Source organism: Phyllostomus hastatus, unplaced genomic scaffold (assembly GCF_019186645.2).
Source record: "Phyllostomus hastatus isolate PE091 unplaced genomic scaffold, TTU_PhHast_1.1 phas_contig_34, whole genome shotgun sequence".
Lineage (NCBI taxonomy): Eukaryota > Metazoa > Chordata > Mammalia > Chiroptera > Phyllostomidae > Phyllostomus > Phyllostomus hastatus.
In genome coordinates this window covers 37,116,447-37,139,756 of record NW_025333857.1, presented here as the reverse complement: position 1 = coordinate 37,139,756, position 23,310 = coordinate 37,116,447, and the positions used below count along the sequence as shown (strand labels likewise).

At 35.9% G+C, this 23,310-nt stretch overlaps 1 protein-coding gene across 3 annotated transcripts in view; it reads right to left on the bottom strand.

The window, feature by feature from the left end:
* Window positions 1-4,601: 4,601 nt before the first annotated feature.
* Window positions 4,602-23,310, bottom strand: part of CEP78 (centrosomal protein 78) — a 29,383-nt gene continuing 10,674 nt past the window's right edge. For 2 of the 3 annotated variants that reach the window (XM_045841004.1, XM_045841006.1), the window contains 10 exons: window positions 22,556-22,620; window positions 22,159-22,270; window positions 16,282-16,417; window positions 15,034-15,079; window positions 13,448-13,576; window positions 8,415-8,492; window positions 7,068-7,234; window positions 6,118-6,289; window positions 5,764-5,811; window positions 4,602-5,221 (listed from right to left, as the gene is read on the bottom strand). In XM_045841004.1, the coding sequence (XP_045696960.1) occupies window positions 4,658-5,221; window positions 5,764-5,811; window positions 6,118-6,289; window positions 7,068-7,234; window positions 8,415-8,492; window positions 13,448-13,576; window positions 15,034-15,079; window positions 16,282-16,417; window positions 22,159-22,270; window positions 22,556-22,620 (1,517 nt within the window). In that variant the 3' untranslated portion in view covers window positions 4,602-4,657. The remainder of the gene's footprint in view (window positions 5,222-5,763; window positions 5,812-6,117; window positions 6,290-7,067; window positions 7,235-8,414; window positions 8,493-13,447; window positions 13,577-15,033; window positions 15,080-16,281; window positions 16,418-22,158; window positions 22,271-22,555; window positions 22,621-23,310) is intronic. The other variant, XM_045841005.1, reaches the window with a different exon arrangement.

The following is a 23,310-nucleotide window of genomic DNA, read 5'->3' as shown; positions in this document are numbered from 1 at the left end:
ATATTATTGACTATATTCCCTGTGCTGTACTAAAATTATTTTTAATGCTGGGTATATATTTTTGTTAATTACTTATTACAATTTTTCTTTCTCCTATTTTCTGAAGATTTATTAGGTTTTATTTAAAAATCTTTTAGTTTTATTGATCAAATTTATTTGCTATTTTAATTAATTTAATTTTTTAAATTCCTCACTTCTACTTCCTTTTGGTTTATAATTTTTTCTAACTTCTAAAGTTATTTTTTATCTATTTTCAGTTTATTTCTTGAAAAATGAATAAAAATTTATGAAATTTCCTCTAGCACCTGATTTGGCAGAATTCCCCAGGTTCTGAGAAGTAATTTTTGTTAATTCTAAATAGTCTGTAATTTGATTTCACCTATGAATTATTTAAAATATAATTAAAAAATTTCCAGTGTAGAGGCCCTTTATTAGTTTTATTACATTATGCAAAGAACATGACTTATATAATCTCTGTAAGTTTTTCCCTCATATGAATCATTTTAATAAGTGCTCCATAGGTTTTCCAAAAGAATTTGTATTAATGATAGATACAAAATACATTAGACATTTTCCTTATGTTAGATATCTTCCCTATCTTGAATTTTTGATGGGAAGAGGAGGGGCCTGAGCTTTTTGTTTTAAAATTATTAGATAGTAAAAATGGCTTTTTTTTTTTTTGCAGGAGGGTATACAATTCCATGAATTTTAACATATGTATTTATGTTAACCCTACTACAACACAGCTCATCACTGAAGAACTCCCTCTCACCCCCTCTGTTATCAAACCCCCCCCACCCCAGCAGCTGGCAACCATTGACCTACTGTCACTGCAGTTGTGTCCCTTTGAGGATGTCATATAAATGGAGTCACGGTGTATGTAAGCTTTTGAGATTGCCTAAAGATGTAAGATTTTGGCTTTTTACTTAGCACATGACTTTGAGATTCATCCAGGTTGTTACATGTATTAATAATTTATTCCTTTTTATTGATGAGTAGTATTCCATCGACTGGAAGCACCGTTATTTACCCACTCTCCTGCTGGAAGGCATTTTGGTGTTATGAGTAGAACTGCTGTAAATATCCATGCACAGGCGTTTGTGTCAACACGAGTCTTTTTCTCTCCAGGGCAAATACCCAAGAGTGAGACTGCTGGGTCATATGGCGTGTTGAATGTTTAAAGGCACTGCAAACTGGTTTTGAGTGACACATCATTTGGAATTCCTACCAGCAACCTGAGAATTCCAGTTGCTTTGCATCCTCACCAGCACTTGCTTCTGTATTTTAAAATTTCAGCTGTTCTACAAAGAGCCTAGTGGTAGAATTAAAATTTCTCTCATAATTGGCATGTTCATTTTTCCTTGTGCTTCTAAGTTTTTGTTCTATAAATTTTGAAACTGCGTTTTCATGTTGCAGATAAATTTTTTAAAAATCTTTCTACAGAACTATACTTCTTATCAACCAAAAAGAAACATTTTCTTCTTCTATTTTGGTCCTATTCCATGGTTTTCATCTTGGGTTCTACTTATTCTATTGAATCTGAAGTTAACACAGCCACATCTGCTTTTATTAGCATCTGCCTGGTATACTTCTGTTTCTTTTGGATTTTTTTTCTTTTGCAAACAGCACATAGCTGGATTTTGTGTTTTTACTCAAGCTTAAGGAATTCCAGAATCTAACCTACTGACAGTCACTGTGAGAAAAGCATTTGGTCTTGCTGCCTCGTGTTCTTTTTCCCTGTGTAGCTTTCTCATTTCCTGCCTTTCCTTGGATTCTTAAGTCTTATCGTCCCTGGCCACGTAGTTTGACATATATTTGGTTCTCTCTCTCCTCTTGGCACACAGTACATCTGTACTTCCTTGCTCTGTTGAACTCAGGCGTGGCCATGTGCCTTTCTTGGACAGTAAAATGTGAACCCAAGTGGCATGTATTACATGTGTCCGAAACTTTAAGTCAGTGTGTGTTGCATCACACTCTTTCTCCCCGCCCCCCGCCCGGGTATTGCCACCAGCAATGTTCCACACTAGGTGGAAGGTGATGAGGAACTGGATCCTCGCCAGTCTGTCAAAGGCACATAGATAGCATGGACACAAATCAATCTCTGTTGTTTTAAAACCTAAGGTTTGGGGCTGGTTACTGCAGCATCACCTATTTTTATTGATACACCTTTAACTTTAAATATATTTTAATATATTTTTCTACCAACAACTAAACATTACATCCTTTTTAAGAAAACTCCTAAACATACTTTCTATATATCCTGCCTTACCATCTACTCATGTTAAAACTTAGAATCTTAGTTCACTTTATATTCACATGTGCATTAGTATTTATTTAGACTATTTCTGATTATAGGCATCTCTGGTTATTATAAAGGGAAGGCACATGAAATAATTTTTCTTTGATTTAAAACCTTTTTTCATAGATTCATTGTTCACAGCTCAGTGGATTGAGCACGTGCTGCGAACCATAGCATCACAGGTTCGATTCCCAGTCAGGGCACATGCCTAGGTTGCAGGCCATGGCCCCCAGCAACCGCACATTGATGTCTCTCTCCCTTTCTTCCTCTCTTCCCTCTCTAAAAATTAACTAAATAAAATCTTTAAAAAAACCCTCAATATATCCAAACAATAACTCTTCTCCTCCATACAGTTCCTTACCCGCTGTCTCCAACCTGGGTAATACCACCTAACTTTGGTGACACAAAGGGGAGACCAGCCTCCGCCTTCCTTCTTCCTTACTTCCTATAACCAAGACTTGCTCATTATTTCCTTTCACCTATACCTCACTTCAGACCCTTTCTTCCTCTTGCTATTGCCTAATTAAGAACTTATCAAATTGGTGTTTGCTGGAACCAGTTGTCAGACACTTCTATTAGAGCAGATTCTATAACCCAATCTACTTTGTGAAGGGCTACATACCATATGCCTGTCTCGGAGATTCAGAATGAACGTTAGTCTGCAACGGCCTTGAGGAGTAGTAAAGAAACCTGCTGAACTGTAAGCCAAGTTCTCCCGTTTGCCCATTGAACCCTTTCAATAGGGACAGGAGAGAAAGTGGGGGTGTTTTAAATCCTATTTAGAAACCAGCGCTCCTCAGAAGAGGAGTAAGTGGGGTGTAATTGATTTCCATGCTTCTTCAATTTGGCGTGTGATATGGAAGCTAATGATCTAAAATGCAAACCTGAACATGTCATGGCCATTCTTCAGTCCTCCCTATTAGCTCACTCTTCTTGAAGAGAAACCAGCTCCATGCAACATGGATTCTAAGACCTTCACCCACTCTCCCGCTGCCTACTTTAGCCTTAGTTGCCACTGCCTGAGGACATCCCAAATTCTAAACTACATGTAGGTGTGGTTTCCAAACACACCACTCTCACACCCACTGCTCTGTACTTGTGCTTACGCTGTTCCTTGTTCCTGGAGTATCTCTTCCCTTCATCACTTCATTTGTCAGTTTCCAGTCTTTTAAGACTTAGCTTAGATATTACATCTTTAGGTAACCCTTCGTGGCCCCACAACTCCCTTCTTCTCCAAACACTGGCTAAATTCCCTAAGTATTCTCTGCATAGAATGTAACATGCTGTATTAAGATACCTGCTTGTGTGTCTTCTCTCTATTGTTAAAGGGCCAAGACTACATCTTGTTCGCTGTTCCCATAACACTAAATTAATGGTTAAAGGACAACACAGTATTCATTCATAGTATTGTCGCAGCTTTTCTGATAACAATCAGGCAGGACCTTCAGGAAGAAATCTGATGCTCCAGCTTTCTCTGATCTTACTTACCTTTCAAGCCAGTCTTGGTTGAACTAAAAACTTATTTACACATGTTTTACCAGAGACATAATTTAGTTCAGAGACATATGTTCACATACTCTTATATACTCTGCCTTTAAAAAATCCTGACCAGTTGGGGGAAGGGACAGGTGTATAGGCCCACCCCCTGGCACTCCAGTGCTCACTGGCTTTTCTCTCACTGTCATCTTTAAGCCCTTCCTCTCTTAACAAGGAAAGAGAATAACGAAGTGATTAAGAGCATGGCTACTGATTCAAATCCCAGCTCTGCCACTTACTTTAACTGAGCGGTTTGGGGCAATGCACATAACCTGTCTCAGCCACCTCATCTATACAATGGGCAAAAGACTAATCCCCGCCACCCCCCCCACAGTGTTGCTGTAATCAATAAACCTGGTTAAGCACTTGGTAAATGTAGGCTGCTCTGGACATTAGGAATTAGGATACATCAATGGCTCTTGGCCATGAAATTTATAATGTGTTCACATTTAACCAAACAGTAAAACTGTTCACTTATTCACTCCCATCCCTCTCTAGTCCCCCTACCCTGTTTTGTTCATTTTTCCTCACTCCACAGAGAATTAGTTCCATAAGGGTAAAGGCTTTGTTCTGTTCACTGCTAGGAATAGTAACGCCTAGAATGGTACTGTACATATCAAGCCCTCAGCAAATACTTGAGTGAATGAATGGTGCAAAGTATCAAAAAGAAATAAACACCAAGAGTTTCATTATAATGAAAATACATAAATCTTTCTCTAATGGCTTCCAGTCCTATATTTTAAAACACCATATGCCATAATGAAAACATGAGAAATTTATTAAAATTTTAAGGCAAAAAACATAATTTCAAAAGATTTAGACCTATGTCAGGCGTGATAGAGTATGAATGCTTTCTTCAAATTCAAAATCAGATTCAAGAGTATCACTTTCAGAATGTTCTAACAGATTGAGTTTACTTTTATTCGTCTTGGATGAAACAGTCACTATTCTACTTTCTTTCTTGACAGAAATGTGTTTTTTCAAAGACTCACTTTTAATTGGTTCGTTAACCAAAGAGCTATTCTGCCCTGCTCCTTTGCTTTTCTGGTTTACAGGTGAGTCAGAGTCGGAACGTAGGTCCTTTCCAGGTTGTTTCTTAGCAGAGTGTTTTTTGGAATATTCACCTGTTTTGGTCATTTTCTCTGAAGAAGATCTGCTATTTCTAGACAACTCGTCTTCTTTTCTTTGACTTCCAGGCCCAGAAACCACATCTGCCAAAGGAGAACACGTTCTAGCAATGAATTCTTCAAAAGACTCCTGCCGCCGCTCAGTGACGTGCACCCCTGCGTGGTCCCTGGATGTTTCTAAAGCCTCCTGAGTGGAAACTGGAACGTGCAGGGAGTCCAGAGGCAAAGGAATTCTAGCATCACCCGTGATTTTCTGAAACTGGAGGGGAAGAAAAAAAGACAAGACAAAATTTCAGCAATGAACAAAGCCAACCATTAAAAATAGAGTCCTAAACTTCAGTGTTCCTCTGACCTTATTACTAAGGTAGTCAACTGATCATTCACAAGATTTTAGAGCTAGTTTTTTTCTAGCTATATCTTGACAAGTGATTCCCAACTTAACTTTGCTATAACCAAGGTATGTCTACTATGTTTTCAGACATTTGTGTTTGGGGGTAATTACCCATTTCCCTTTCCTTCATTAGCTATAATAAAACCCTATTCCCTGAGAAAAGTAGTTTCTTTCCTATACTTCGGCCACATGTAAGCAGCACCCCATTTGTGATGAGACTGTGTTCTCAAGCTGTGGTTCCCATGGCCAGTCTCAGGCTGGCTGAGAGGGAGATGGCGACTCCAAGGAGGGGCTGACGAGAAGCAGACAGGTTTCCCTCTTCCACTCCCCCAACAGGGTGATTAACTATAATATACTGCCTATTCCTGGATCGCTTATTTTTACGTAATTATCTGTATCAGTACTTGTACCTTCATTAGTGTTCCTTCATTGTAAGCTGACTGCATACAAATAGAAACCTAGATGAAATATGAATAGAATAGACATTTACACAACTTAAAATTTGGAATATTTTCTCTAATGCTTCATTTCTTTCACTGAGGACAGTTTGCTTTCAATCATAAATTTTCAAAAGAACTTCCAGTTTTCTTATATATAACAAATCATGAAATGGACACAAATTTACTAATTTCCGATTCAGAAAGGACCCCAAAGAAGCTTCTAGCTCCCAAGTATGTGAATGAAGATTATTATTTTCTCTGACTTGGTGACTCCCTTTTTGCTAATCAGTCTTAGAATTGTTAAGTTTTATTCTGTCCACTTACTTGGATATTTTGCATTTGTCCAAGGGCATTCTGCTTTGAGTCTGGTTTTTCTTCTTCAAGTGCCTTCTTTTCTTCGTTAGGTGGACTAGTAAGAGTAGAATTCAGCTGGGGACGACCTAGTAAGTGAAAATCTGACGAATCTATACCAGCCATTGTGGCAAGCTGCCCAAGCCTGGACAAGAGGAGGAAAAGGCAATGGTTACTGTAGTCACATAAGGGCAGCTTAAATTTCTCCATACCTAAAGTTAAAAAATACTTTTGTAATCTTAAGAGCCAATATCCTACTTCAGATTATAAGCCTCTCTCTTTCCCAAATTCTCACATTTCTCCATATTCATGCTCTGGGACCACAAAGACCAACCAACCCTTTTTCAGTATCTCTCTCCCCTCAACATTGTGTTAACCACGATTCAACTTTATTCCCTTACCTGTCAGCACTCCATTTTAAACACAGTCTCTCTAGCAGCTTCAACATCTCCCACACACCTGGTCTTCAGTCCCTCACTCCCCCCACAGTTCTTTATCACCCGTCCTTCCTTCAGTTTCCAACAACGTGTGTGTTCCTCCCTTCCCAACACCAACCATTCACTGACAAAACATACGCCATCAATGATCGACATCCCTTTCTCTCTTTCAAAGTGAAAAACAGGTGGGGAAATTCCTATGCCTTCTGAAATATTTTCAATTCAAATTATCTTTAATTTCCTCTTGATCAAAAACTATACTTACTAATTATTCCATCTATAGGTCATTCTTTTGTAATGGGCTCTCTACCAAAGCAAGATCTACAATTTTGCATTTCTTTTAAAGTTTGATGCCTCAAATTTAGTACAGTACACACAGTTACACACTGAATATGACAATGGAAGTGAAGAAAATTGCTCAAGTTCCTCAGCAAACTACCATTACAGTTGTGAGGAGATGACGGGCATGGAGCGAAATGAACTAACCCAGCATCTTTGAGGAGATCCAAGAAAGCATGGAACTTCTGAAAAGAATTCTCAATGCTGCCTAAGACACCTTCATCATCCAGGATCATGCTTGTCAATGAATGAGCTTGAAGGGCCTCAGACAAAGAGAAGTTTATGTTTCTTAACTGGGCATTTTCGTGTTCCAGCTATAAAAGAAGATTGGAAATGTCTGATATGATTTTGTCTCACTGTCATAAAACAAAGTAACAAATCTAAAATGAAACATTTAAAAACGTAGTTAATTTGTAATTAATCTAACTCTCCACCAGTAAAAGACATAATAAAAACTCAGAGGCACCTAATAAAGTTTCTTATATAACACTTAGGTGGTACATAAATAAAACAGTTGTTGTTTTATTAATGATCTTTCAAAAGATCACATTTCTAGCTGGTTAAATTCACAATGGATCTTCATTTACATTAGAAAATTAGCTGCTTAAGGGTTCCCTTGAAGTAGAAAATAAAATACAGAGTCAAATTTGAACAAGGAATAATGTAATTCTGTTGAATGTTAAAGATTAATTTTAATGAGAAAAATATTAATTGTGTAAGTTTAAAAGTCCTAAGCCATACCCGATTTATTAACTATATGTTTACCAACACTCTTTTTGGCATGTTAAAAATATTTCCTCCCTTGCACAGCCCTCCCCTCACCATTTGTTCATGTAAAACCATGTGTAAGCCCAATTCTAGTGTTTCTCAGAAAGGCCATTTGTTCAGGATACACCTTTTGTCTCATATAAACAGACACTAGGTATTTATTGAATGAATAAGCATCCTCCAATTCAGTGTATGCATTTTATGAAATTCCCCCTATACTCTCCTTGTAATAATATATTTATGTAGAACTTGTCATAGTTTATGCCTGGCTTTCACACACATTAGTCTAATTGTAATTCTCATAACATATTTTTCTTTCATTGTGTTCTTAGCAATTTCTCAGTATCTTATAATAACTTACTTATTTGAATGGTTCACTTTCCTAATTCACTGTCAGTAAACAGTCTTATTATGTCTTTTATATTACTGCATATATATTATGAGCTTAATAAGTGCTCTGTTGAATCAAAACATCATGAATGAAAAATAAGCTAAAGTCATATAAAGGTACACAGATACAAAAACCCTAAGATTTTTATGTTTTTAAAAAATATGCTTTCTGGAATATAGATCATATGACCACTAACTATAAATAAATACAAAGGTTTATAATTGTATAACCAGTTTGCAATATGTTAGTTTTAAAGTTTACAAATTGTGTGTACAGTTTAAAATCAAATAAAAATGAAGCCAAAAAACTCTCCAAGTATAAAAACACTAGCTTACCTCACTAACTCGTTTGTCGGCCTTGAGCCTTATTACTCTTTCCTCCTTTAGCTGCCTCAGGCACTCCTCCAGTTTCTCCTGGTGTGAAGACGTAGAGTGCGTGTTACAGACTAGTCACAGTATGAGATCCCTAAGTCTTTGCAGGTACAGATCTCACCAAGGATTTGGAGGCAGAACCAGAAGTGAACCCAGATTTTGGGATTATAGCCCATTACTCATAATACCATACTATGATAGTAAAATTAGTTACCAATATATATTGAATAAGAATGTTAAGATTTATTTAACTCCCACTCTTTCCAAAATAGATTTGTGGCAGCTCAAATAAAAGGCATATATGTGTATAACTTAGTCAGAAATAACTGAGTCAGAAATAAATAAAAATTCTATTTTTGTGGGTTGCTTTAATTAAGGAAGCCCTGTTAACATACTTAACACACCTGAATTATGTAACTGCAGATTCAAATGCATTTTTTAAAAAAGTAAACACCTTTAAAGCACCTTACTATATGCCCAGCACAATTCTAGGAGGTTCGACATTAAATAATTTAATCATCAAAACCCTATAAGAAAAAGACAATTATTAACTCCACGCTATTTTACAGATGGGAAAACCGAGGCAGAGAGAAGAGTAGTGCCCCCCACAAGGCTCCATCATCAACTGAAGAGCAGAGCCACGTTTGAACTCAGGAGGGTGGGTGCCATTCCTGTTCACAGAAATGGCAATTTTTCTATTCACCAAAGTCAATGAAATAGAAGGGACACTGGTGAACTTCCTTACTAACACTCCAAGAACACACAGACCCTTGCAGTGGGAACACTACTTGTGGTGTGTACCACTCTAAGAGAACCCCCAAGATTCCTACATGCTGAAGTGCACAAATCTTGCAGTTACTTAATCAAACACTAGCCTAGGTGCTGCAGTGGAGGGATTTCACAGGTGTATTAAAGTTCCACAAATCAGTTAATCTTAAAATAGGGAGATTATTCTGGATGAACAGGGCAGCCCACTAAATGGGACTCAGCTCTTTCTGAAGACCTGAAGTACAAAAGAGACAAGAGGAACTTTCTCTGTTGCCGGCTTTGAAGAAGTGTAATGCTGTGGCGAAGGATACAGGAAGATAATCGCTAGGAGTTAAGACTGTCCTCCAAATGCCTGCAAACTTTCCTATCAAATGAGGGGAACTCTGTCTCACAACTGCAGAAAGTGAATTATGTGAATGGGTTCAATAAGCTTGGAAGGAGATTCTTTTTCAGAGTCTCTGGATGATAAAATGTCCTGGCATCCCGTTTCAGCTTTTTGAGACCCTGAGCAGAGAACTCAGTCATGCTGGGCCTGGGCTCCTGACCCAGAGAACTGTGAACTAATAAATAAGTATTGTGTTAGGTATATTTACTTATTTTAAAGGCTTCTGAATAATAACTTGAACAAGATATTTCATCTTAGTTTAATTTGCCCCTGGTATGTGTGTGTTGAGGGAAGGAACTCTTATGTACCATCACTGGGAGTGGAAAACTGGAACTACTTTCTGGAGGGCAATTTCTAGTACACACCAACAATCCTATGTCCAAGAATTTGCCAGAAGGAATTCATCAGACATGTGGGCAAAGATTTATCTACCAATATGATGTCACAGGGCTGTTTATCTAATAACTTCAAGTTTTTAAATGTTTCATTACCAGTTAAAGCTAGCCAAATTTTTAATGAGGAAAAAGGGAAAAAATTCAAAACTCTTTCAGAGATTTCTAAAAAAACAAAAACAAAAGCAAAACCAAACCAAAACAAAACCAAAAAACCCCACCACGTGAAAGAAGTCAGAATGGTGGCTCCCTTTGGAGAGGGAGAATATATTGACTAGAGAAGCTGAGCAAGGGAGCCTTTGGAAAAACTGTAGATGTGTTTATGCTGACGGGAGTGCTATGAGTGTATACTCATATACACAGTAAAAATTCAGTTTTTACAATTATGATTTATGTGCTTTGCTATATATGTGTTATACCTCAATAAAAATTTTTTTACAAAAAAACCCAAACTAATGAACAAATCCTACCACAACCAGAGACAGTAGATTCTTAACCAGTTCTAAAAAGCATGTCCAATTACATTAAGCAGTACCTCCCTCTAGTGCAGAGAAATAGAACACAATGTTAAACTTAGGAAAAAACATCTCCTCCTCCTACAAAGTATGTTATTTGAAAAAAAAAATGAAACTAAAATATTAGAAAGTAAATTGCATGGTATCCTATTCCTTTCTTCCTGTCATCTGCTCTCCTTCCCTGCTATTCATTGGCTAGTTGATATTTTTCTGGAACAAAGCTCCCATTATACTGTATATCAGGTTTTAAGTTCAAGTTTTTTCCATTTAACATGGAATCAATCATTTCTCGTATAATCAGGGGAGCCATTACCTTGATATTTTTAATGGAACATGTAATATTCCATTGAGAGGGTTTATCGGTCTACGTTAAATCATTCTTTTATGGTTAAACAGTTAAGTTCTTCACAATTTTTCAATATTATAAGACAAAATAATTATTTTTATGCATAAAGGCTTTTTTATATCTAGCATTATAGTTTAATGAAATAAATCAATAAAAACAAGATGGGATCAAAGTATGTGAACGTTTTTAAGGCTCTGTGGTACCACTCTCCAAACTGTTTTCCAAAAGATTCCTAAGATTTCATACTGCTAATAACAATGTATCACTAGTATATAACCTCTACTGTAACTGTTGGCTTACTTCTTCATTCAAAGTGCAAGATATTTAAGGGAACAGAGTATTTTAAGCATTTATCCCCAGCACCTGTGCCTAGCACAAAAGCAGACAATCAGTAAATACTTGCTGAATAAGAAACAGCTCTGCCAGTGCAAGATTTGTGTGTATGGACAGGTGTGTTTTCCTCCAGCTGGGTATCCAGGTGAAAACTTCCTGTCTTCCTTACATGTGCCTTTCTCTGCTTATAATTGGTACATTTCTTTTAGATTATATTTAAAAAATTCAGATTCTCTGGGACAAAATCCTAGCCCTAATCTTTAGCTATTTAACCTCTGACAAGTTCAATAAATTTTGGCTTCAATTTAATCATCCATAAAATGGGGGTAAGTTCCCACATCATAGAGTTCTTATGAGAATTATATGAGTTAACACACATATAAAACCTAGAAGAGTGTTTGGTACATAGAATATGTTCAATCAAGGTTAAATGATGAACATGTGAAAGCAAACAGTAGCAAAGGGCTTAAAACAAAGCAGCTGACCCTTGAACAACTCGCATTTGGAGTGTGTGGGTTCCCCTAACGTGATTTCCGATTGACAGGCACAGCTCAAACCCAAGTTATTCAAGGGTCTACTGGTTGGTGGTTGGGAATCCATGTAATTTGGTGGAGGGCCAACTTGAGTTATACTCAAATATCTGACTATCTGACTGTGCAAATGGTAGGCCCTCTACCCCCACGTTGTTCCCACTCACACATCCAGCTCTCTAGAGGCATCCGTTTCTTTAAGCAGGTTTTTAACTGTGACATAATGAATACTAAAAATTGCAAAGAATGAAATTGTTAGTGTAACAAATAAAGAGAATACTTTTATAACTATCACTTAAGTCTTTAAGAAAAACTTGTCAGCATATTAAAAGTCCCTCACATTCCTTCCCTATTATAAGCCCCTCTTCTCCTCCCAGAGTTAAATACGTTTTTCCTGACAGTCATTTCCTTTATAGGCATACATACCTAGCAATATCGTCTGGTTTTACCAACTTCTAACTTTATGTAAAGAGAAGCATAGTGCACGCAGTCTTTCATCTCTTATTTAACTCACTCAACACTGGTTTTAAAAATTCATCAACACTGTTGCCTGTAGTTCTAGTTCATTCAATTTTATTGCTTTGTAGTTTTTCCACTGTATTAATATATATATAATTTGCTTAATTTTTAACTCTTAATGGGTATCTGGGAGCTGAAAGAGTCCTCATGCACTTAAATCAGCTACTCCCTAGTTACAGTTTCTAGCCTTCTTGGTCTCCCCTAATACCTATAATCACTTTTCCAAATACAACCTCCTAGTCACCTGGTGAAGGGAACGAATGCAACATCGAAACTGGCAGTGAATGGGGATTAGAAACTCCAGGGTCATGTCTTTACTCTGTGACTCAGAATAAACGATTTTGAGGCTACAATTTGTAGGTGCTCATTTATAAGATAAAAGGGATAGTTTTACATGCTCAACAGATTCCTGCCACTCCAACGTTTCATAATTTTCTAAGTATTTAACTTAAAATTTCTCTATATTATCATTAGTTTTAACTTAAAAAAAAAACCCAACAAAATATGGCTTTCTTTTTTGAAAACCAAATAGTAATTTCCATAGTCCTAATGGGATAACTAGTTTTAAATCTGTCAAGTTTATAACTAAAATCATATTAAATAATTTTTAAAAATTAAGTATGGAGTTTGTAGCACAAAAAAACAAGGGTCCTCCAAATGATATTTTTCTTATTTCCAACCAATTATCAACTCTGCGTAAAAGTTAAAATAAAATACAGTATTTTTGAGGTGCAAAAATTTGTCATAAAAATCCAATTTTCTTCTCTATCCATACAAACAGACCTATGAAATGACATTAGATGGCAGGTTTATTAAGCAATATAATGTAGGGTTTCTTATTTTAGGAAAGGAGACTATCAACATCAAAACTTTTGCTAGACATGAAATCATCTTATAGAAAGAGAATTCAGCTAGAAGAGTCAATTTCCTGATTTATAAAATGAGAATGATGAATCGGCTGACTACATTCATTCAGAACTATGATCATTAAGGCTCTCCCTAAATCTAGTATATTTTACGGTTCTAAGAAAAAGAAAATATATTATGGATGGCATGTTTTGATTTTTATTTCTTAGAGTTCAAACATCCATCTTTCACCTTGGCCTAAGCTAAGGAACCGGTCAGAGGGAAATGACGGTGGGGGAAAGCAGAAGCCTCACACAAGCTATCTTAACCTCCTCTCTAGTCGTGCAAGCGGTGACTGTGTACCTGTAATGCTTCTTGTTTTAGACTGGTTTTTTCAGGCTCTTCATGAACACTTTCTGAAGAATCATCCACCTCTTCAATTTCTGAGGAGGAAGGACTCTCTACTGTCACGGTCACGGGAAAATCTAATTGCTTGAAGAAACAAGTCAAGAAGTGTAAGAAATAACATAAACCAGCTACCAAATATTAAAGGACGTTGTGGGTTTGACCCCCCATCAGGGCACATACAAGAATCAACCAATGGGTACAGGGGGTAGGAGGGGCAGCGAATTGATGTGTCTCTTTCCTTCTCTATCTATCCCTCCCTCCCTCCTTCCCCTTCCTTTCTCTCTGAAGTGAATAAATAAAAATTTTTAAAAAGTGGTCTGAGTTATCAAGTTATTATTTATAAATGTCTTTCACTGCCCCTTAGTCTAAAATAAGCAATGATGAAGTAAAATGAGAGGAACTTGTTTTTGCTCTGTTACTATAGAGAATTCTGTTGTACATGGTTAGGATTAATATTTAGAATTGTCTATATTATTTTATTAAATATCTTGCACATGAGCCACAGAGGGGCCAGGGTAAACATTTTTTTCTCAGATCAACTTTTTACTGCAGATGAGAAATTTATTCTCCACCCTAGACATAAAGTCTGAAAAAAAAAATGTAATTTTAGAAGGAAAATCCATCCGGAGGGGACTGATAAAAAAGACGTAAAATTAATTAGAAAGCCAAACACTAGAATTTTAAAAAATAAATCACATGCCCATACACAATTAAAAGTAACCCATCAAAGCCTCATCTTCCAACATCCTTAAGCCAAAACTTGTGTAATACTAATGCAACTCCTCTGTCAAGTTTCACTGCCACTGGGATGTTGTTCAGCATGATATACCCAAAATTTTAAAAATGGACCTGGTCGCAACCCCATGGAAAGTATAGAGACCAAAAAGAAGCATGCTGGGGTCACATAACTGCGCAGGGGACAAGGCACTAAGACATCACAAGCAGCAAACCCTGCAGTATGGGCAGATCCCAGGGGCAGGACAAAGCAAGCATGTGGGACCAGCACGGACACTGAGGGTGGCGCTCCTGTCTCAATCCTGGAGGGCTGCCTTGTACAGATACTCTGAGGACTCGTTTGCTCTAAGATAATGAGGCAGCATGGCAGGAATTCCTGTGGTCTTGGTGAGAGAGGGAGCAGTGTTTGGAGAGGGCAGAGGCTTAGGGATTTGCTGCTTTGTTTTGGCTTTAGGATTTGGAACTTATATAGCTCCCAGACAACATTTCTTGAAAACATAAGGAAACTCTTGAATATGACAGCTCCACATATTGGGTCAGTAATGGCAGTCGCACCCATTTCCCTGGGTAACAGCTGATTTATGGACCACAGAAACGGCTTTCTTGTTTACAGATGAAACCACAGGGGTGTGAGTGCATGCCACATCCACACAACCACAAAGTGGCACTGGGAGACTGACCCACAGTTTTACGTAAATTCACTTCAGGAAGGGAAAAATGTTTAAGGCTCTGCCCCATTTAAAAAGCAAAGAGAATGACCTTCCACCTTCAGTCCCTGAGAGATTGTAAGTATGATAACTACATACCTGCAACTGATTATATAAATCACGAGTTTTGATCAATGGAAAACCCCTAAAGAGATATCAACAAATTAAATTATATTTTAATGTAAATACATCATCAGTTAATCCATTAATAAAACTTGTCAGGATTATGTACAATATCCACATGGAATTTTGTATAAAAATACGTAAGTTCAAAATGAGGACCTGGCAGGCTCTGCCATGAAGAAAATTTTAACAGAATTTAGCAGACTGGCTTTGTGATAACTGAGCTGCAGAGGTGCACCGTCAGTTCCTACGTTCAGGATGACTGAACTTTCCGGTCTTACTTCTTTACTTGGTAATATTATGATTCTCTAATTTACTATTCCTTATGACTAGGATGAACTTGAGATTACTAAGTATCTCTGAAAGAAGATATAAAACCACTAAGTTATAAAACTATGGGCAAAGACAGGGCCTCAGCTCCGCCGTTTATACAATAATAATTCACATTACCATTTGTGAAACAGTACAATCAGTGGTCCAATGGAGACAATGATGTATAATTGATCACTACACACAATCAATTTAATGTGAGCAATTTAACATTTTACACAGTATCTACTTCAAGTCCCGTTTAAAATCAATGCTCTGTTTTCCTAAGCAACTGTCAATTCCCAATTTCTTGAATATACCAAATCACCTGAAAATAACTTCTAGTAATCTGATTCACTGACAAGCCTAAAATTATAGTTCCAACGATTTTAAGACTTTTACACTTGTATGACAAAAATAACTATAAACAGCTATTCCTTGAGTAAACAATCAGCTAAAACTAGTTAAATCTGTGACTCACAAAATGCATTATGCCAGTTGACTGAGTTAGATCAAGTCTAATCCATACTTGTTACCCACTCTGCACTACACTATTTCCATGTGTACAGTGTCTTTCTTCCCATTACTACATTCCACAGTCCCACTTTTGTGATGCAGGCAGGGCTCGGCTCACCTATGCCAGCCTTTAGTGAAACTTCTCACTTGCACGATTAGAGATCATTTTAGTCTCCTCTTGACTTCCACTGGATTACATCTCTTTTGACACTCAAGAAATAACTTTAAAACTCCTGATTATAATTACCTTTAATTTTTCTTCCTTACAGGTCCACTAGGCAGAAACCATTGTGTGAGTTATCTTTATCCACTAGAGAAACAGCCAGAGACCCCCACATAATAGAAGCGTCAAAATAAAGAATTCTGAGTGACTGAAGATAGGGAATAAAAACACTCTACCTGTTCCTCTTGGCACGTTCTGCAGTGCGCCAGGGCAGGAAACCAGACACGCCAGGTGGGAGAGGCTCGGGGGCATAACACTCTTTACTAAGGCAGGGTTTTCTTCCATTATTTGCAGGTTTCTTTGTGGCCAGTCCTGTGTTTGAAAAAGCATTACAAGAAAGACTCAAGATGCACTCAGGGTCTACAGACCAATTATCACATGGGCACGCCTTTAAAAGAATACAAACGACCCTTAAGAGTGATCCAAGGCCATTAAAGATAGGGTCATTTTGTAAAAATGTTTTACATAAGCCAGAAATGTTTAAAAATATAACTTCTCCATGGTAACAGGTTAGTATTCTAACTAAAATAAATGAAATGTGCAGAATATGTAAAAGTAAATAAAAATATATCAAGAATTGAAAATTATATATGGTATGTTTTATGTAGCATGCATAAACATTCAGTTTGTTGAATATCAGAATATCTTTGGCATTTCTGAATATCAAAGATAGAGATACATCCATGATTCCTGCCAAACAGAATCTCCTGAACGGACCAAAATTTCAACTTCAGATGAATTTTCCTATGCAAAAATAATCAGGTTACAAGGCTGAAAATTCCTGGGTGTTATAATCAATGTTACTCTCCTATAAGTCTGTTCATTGCTCATTTGATTTCATGTAGAAAATGCAAAAGAAATAAAACCCATTGGGTAAAAGAGTGAAATGTGGAGACTTACCCAACATTTCAATACTAAAGAGTCAAGTATCTTTATATGAAGTATTTGGTAGCAAAAAGTAGTCTACATGTTAACACTTTATTTAGAACAAACCATATATTAAAATTCGCATTAAAATATTTTCACTATCGCTGAAAACAAGTAAGATAGGTTTGTTAAAATAGTTGTATTCATCCCTCAAACCTATTTCACTAGAGAAGATCTACTTTAGGAACATTAGGATGGCATGTGAAATAAAGTACACGTGATTAATATGGGACAAATATTTCCTGTAGTGTAGCTGACTAATAATCACATAATCACATGATCCTGTGTGATTTCTCTGGATAAATTCACATTATCTCTCAAACTATATAGAAGCCCATTCCATCTTACTGTATTATGTTTTTGTTAATTAATTACTCTCAAATAACATTGTGTGTATGTGATTTGTATGTGTATACCTTTTCCTTTAATTTCAGAAATGAATGCAAATATATTTATAATTAAAACCAAAAGAATTTATATTTATCTTGTTAGAAGAAAAAAATATTTTAATAAAAGTTCCTCTTTCCTTTCTGCACATGCTATTATAATAGGAATGTGACACAGTTCACAACTGTTTAATCCTCAACCTTACCTGGCTCTAACTACAGGACTAGACACTGATTTGGCTTACCTCCATGTCTCCACATAACTGAGGCAAATACAAAAAACAAACAAACAAAAAACCCAAGAAATAAAATTACTCTCAAAATAGCTCAGTGAGCTCATAAACTTGTCATATTTCCATTCTGTTTAATCATGCTAAGTAAGAAAAAAAATTTTAATTGTTTTAGTTTCATCCCATGATGCCCTTTTACACCACCAGGTACTAAAATTGTTGAATTTCCAATATTTTTAATATGTAAGTATTTTACATATACATTTCTACTTCTAATATTATATGAAAACACCAATTTACTTTTAAGAATCTTTACATATGATATAAACTTTTAATAATAATAATATAATTAGTGTGATACCTCAAATCTCAACTTCTTTGTATATACTATTTGACTACTAAAATATCACTGTTTGGAAATTAAAATTGGTAGGCAAATCGTAAGATTTCTTTGGATTTAATAAAACACTCTTAACAACTATTACTTAAATATTATTGACCAAACAAGTTAATTAATGGAGAATAAAAAACACAAATCTTTTAATAGTAAAAAAAAGAACTTGTATTTATGAAGATGTTTTTTACAAAATTACTTAATATTTAGGTTATTTCTAATTTTTCAACAATTAAAATTAACCAATCAAGTCAACTCAATGAAACCTTGTGAATGCATTAAAAAGTACAACAAGAAATCACATAAAATTTAATTTAATACAGAGTTAAAAAAATAATGGCCAATTAATATATTTAAGCAATGTAGAATTATGTTTATAGATGAAGAAAAATGAAAATGTCAATATATCTTGACAGTATAATGGAATTAGCAGTGCTCTCTATTTTTATTTCCATTATTATACAAAATCAATACCTTCATAAAACCTAAGCAAAAATCTTTAAATATATACTTAAAAATTGTGGTCAAATACACCAAACATAAAATTTATCATCTTAACCATTTTATTTGTTTGTTTGTTTGTTTATAGACAGAGGGGAAGGGAGAGACAGAGGGAGAGAAACATCAATGTGTGGTTGCCTCTCGCACACCCCCAACCAGGGACCCAGCCCACAACCCAGGCATGTGCCCCAAACAGGGATTGAACCGGTGACCCTTTGGCCCACAGGTGGGCACTCAATCCACTGAGCCACACCAGCTAGGGCCATCTTAACCACTTTTAAGTGTACAGTTCAGTGGTATTAAGTCAAACAACAATTTCTAAAAATTTCAGGTAGCATCCAATACTTACTACAAGGCCATAATAATTGAAACAACAATGTTATGGCACAAAAACAGACACATAGTTCAATGGAACAGAATAGAGAGCCCAGAAATAAACCCACATCTGTGTGGTTAGTTAATATTTGACAAAGGAGGCAAAACATACAACAGGGTGATAACAGTCTATTCAATACATGCTACTGGGAAAATTGAACCAATACAAGCAAAAAAAATAAAACTAGACCACCTTCTTACACCATACACAATAATAAATTAAAAATGTATTAAGGACTGAAATGTAAGACTCAAAATCATTAAACTCCTAGAAAAAAACACAGGCAGTAAAATTTTGGACTTTCTCTTAGTAACCTATTTTTTAATATATCTCCTTGGGTAAAGGAAACAAAATAAAAAAATAAATGGTACTACATCAAACTAGAAAGTTTTGTAGAGCAAAGAAAACATCAACAATCTGATTAAGGGTTAATATCCAAAATTTATAAAGAACTCATACAATTCAGTACAAAAAAATCCCGCAAAAACAAAAAATAAAACCAAACAACCCGATTAAAAAATGGGCACAACCCTGGCTGGTGTGACTCAGTTGGTTGGTCACTGTCCCACAAACCGAAAGGTCATAGGTTCATTCCTGTTCAGGGCACACGCCTAGGTTGCAGGTTTGGTCCCCAGTTGGGCACTTACAGGAGGCAACCAATCAAATTTCTCTCACATGAATGTTTCTCTCCCTCTTTCTCCCTCCCTTTAAACCTCCCCTCTCTCTAAACCTCCTCTCCCTTCCTCTCTCTCTCTAAAAGCAATGGAAAAAAAATGTCATTGGTTGAGGATCAAACAAAACAGAACAAAAAAAATGAGCAAAGAACTTGAATAGACACTCCTCCAAAGAGGAATAATACAGATGACTAACAGATGTGAAAAAATGCTTAATGTCACTAATCATCAGAGAGATGCAAATTCAAACCACAATGAGATATTGCCTCTCACACCTGTCAGAATGGCTATCAACAGTAAATCAACAAACAACAAGTACAGAGAAAAGGGAACCCTCATGCACTGTTGGTGGGAATGCAGACTAGTATAGCCACTATGGAAAACAGTATGTAAGTTCCCCCAGAAATTAAAAATGGAACTGCCTTATGACCTAGCAATCCCACTTCTGGGTATATATCCAGAGAAACTCAAATCACTAATTCCAAAGAATATATTTCACCTCTATGTTCACTGCTGAGTTATTTACAATAGCTAACCTAAGAAAGTAAACCAAGTACTCATCAATACATGAGTAGGTAAGAAAGCGGTGGTATGTATATGCAATGGAGTATTACTCAGCCATAAACAAGAACAAAATCCTACCATTTGCTACAGCATGCATGGACCAAGGTTATTATGCTAAGTGAAGTAAGTCAATCACAGGAAGACAAATATCACATGATTTCACTTATATGTAGAATCTAAAGGGGGGAGAGTTGTCACAGAATATGTATAAGGACAAATGGACAAAGCCAAAGGGGGTTAGGATTGAGGGTGAAGTGGAAATGGCTGGGGTAGGGGGAAGTGGTGGTGGGGAAATGCAGACAACTATACTTGAACAACAATGAAAAAAAACACAACTATATAAATGAACAAACAAAACAGAAACAGACTCATAGACACAGAGAACAGACTGCTGGTTCCCAGAGGGGTGAGGAGTTAGGGGACTGGGTGAGAAAGGTGAAGGGACTGAGCAGTACAAGTTGATAGCTATAAAACAATCACGGGGATGTAAAGTACAGCACAGAGAATATAGTCAGTAATATTGTAATGACTATGTATGGTGCCAGTTGGGTACAGGAAATACCAGGGGGAGCCCTTTGTAAAGTATATGATTGTCTAATCACTATGTGGTATACCTGAAACTAACACAAAATAATATCGAGTGTAAACTGTAATAGAAAAAAATTTTTAATTACAAAAGAAAAATAAATAAAAAAGCAATCCAATAGACCTGTCAGCGAAACCTCTGTCTTGCCTCTGCTGAGTCACAAGCAGAAAACACCACTGACCAGACCTGATCTATATTTCCCTCACCTTAAAGTAGGGATGGGGTATATATTGCAAACAAATAAATCAATAAACATTTTACTCTAAACATTTTTTTCAGGTAGCATCCAAATAAAAGATTATTTGTTGGTAATTGGTGATCTTCACGTACCTGATATATAATGAAAGTCACCACAAACCTTTTTCTAGAAAATTGGAAGATTATATATACAAAAAATTTACTTCACTTTCTTTTTAACATACTTTATGGTTTTACTGTTTCAAAACGTAAATTAACTCTCAATAAAGGGTCAGGTTCATATTAGATTTTGTTTAACTAATTCCATTTCGCCATTCATTCTCATCACACACACACACAAGAAGGGTATTTGTAACTAAAGATACTTGCTCTAGAAATAAAAGTTATGGTGTTTTTAGAAACAATACAAAAACATCAGAACTGAATTATATCAAATTAATATGTTCACAAGAATATGAAACTTATGCCATTGTTCAAGGATTTCATAAGAAGATTTTAAAAATTATGTTTGGACACAAAATTTTAGGCTTGATTTTAAAATTCAGTATTAAGTATTATTTGAATAGTTAAGTATTATTTGAAAAATTAAATATAAATTATAACAAAAAGAATGTTTTTCTACAATGTTCCATCTATGGTCAAAAAACTTGCCTGCAGCATTCTTTTATAAGGATTATATATACTCTAAGTCTTTTTTTTACTCATGAAAGAAACAAGGTGTAACCTCACTCAACAACTTTACACAGGAATATCCAAGGAAGAGGAGAGCAAGAGGTAAAACTAGAACTTGGAAAAAATTTCGTTTCTCATAGCACAAAAGAATAATTATTTTTAAAAAATCACCAATCAAAAACGTCAATGCTAAAATTGTCAATTAAGTGCTCCCCAAATTTCAACTGTGAAGTATTAGAAATAATCATCAAGCAGGAAATATATTCAAAATATATATATATAACAAAGTTTTTATGAAGCACAAACAAGAAAATCAGTTAATTTAAAAATATGAAAATATTAGCATCTCCTGCTTAAATTCATCATTTCTACAGTCCACAAATTCTCATAATCTGCATCAGAACAATCATAGTCACCCCAAAATACATGTAGTTAATACAGGTTGTTACCATAAACATACGAGAAAAGACTTCAATTTCAGCACACCAGAATACATGGAAGCATAAGTTCTAGTAGCGCTGAAAAGCCAACATAAAAAGGGTTACCAATTCTAATAGTTGCTTTTCCTTTCCGACCACTTCCCAGAATTATAGTTTTCTTTTTCTGTTTAGCAGTTTTGAATGGTTCCTTCACTGATGGAGAAGTTATCCACTGATACTGGAAGAGGAATAATAAATACTCCATTTCAGAAAAAGGTAATTTATGAGGGTTTGATCTTAATGAGAAATTACTAAGATATTTTAAGCTAATAAAAAGTTTACAATTTGCGTTCCTGAGACTTCAAATTAAGATTCACACAATATTTCAAAGACAGAAAAGCCATTTCATTTGATTAACAACTTAAGATGCTAGAAACTACCTTGATAATTTTATTTCATTAGGAAAAAAAAAAACAATCAATAAAAGAGACATTTTTGGCCTAAGAAGTAAACCATGTTATACCTCCGACTTGGCACTCCTTCCATTCTGGAGAACTTTTTTGGTAACTGCTTTCATCACAGAATGATCTAAAGTAAAATAAATTGAAGTTATAGTAATTGTTTCCCGGTAAGTGGCTAGTCCTATTTAAAAACAAAAGCCAACCAATTATTGCTTTTCCCATAAAATTAAATATTAAACCATCATAATGTAATTGTATACCTATTCCTGCCTCTGAGTAGTCTAATTTCTTCCTCAAAAACCTAACATGAAAGTATTTCACTTCACATACTGCCCCCTGATGGCTACTATTTTGCAAGCAGCAAAGATCAAATCTAAACACTTTGGATACCTTCGGACAGAAGGCAGAGTCTAGGTACTATCCATACGCTTAGATACCTAAGGGGCACCTGAGCATCAAACCAAAGTGCCAACATTCCCTCTAATCTGCTCTTTTCCTCAGCCCCCTTCTCAGTAAGCAGTATCAGCTAGTTGCACACAAACATCTGGGATTTGTTTCATTACTACTTCCTTCAAACCCCACACCTAATTTATCTCCAAGTCTTGTCAGCTATAGCCTCAAAAGACAGCCTGAATTCAATGACTTTTCACCAGCTCCAACTTTCCACCTAAGGTAAGCCATAACCCTCTCTTACTTGGACCACTGTGACAGCCTTCTAACTGGTCTCCCCGTTTCACTTCTTTATCCCCTCACAAGTCTAGTCCCTATACCATAGTTATCTTATCGAAATGCTCTCCAAATCATGCCTTTTTCCAGT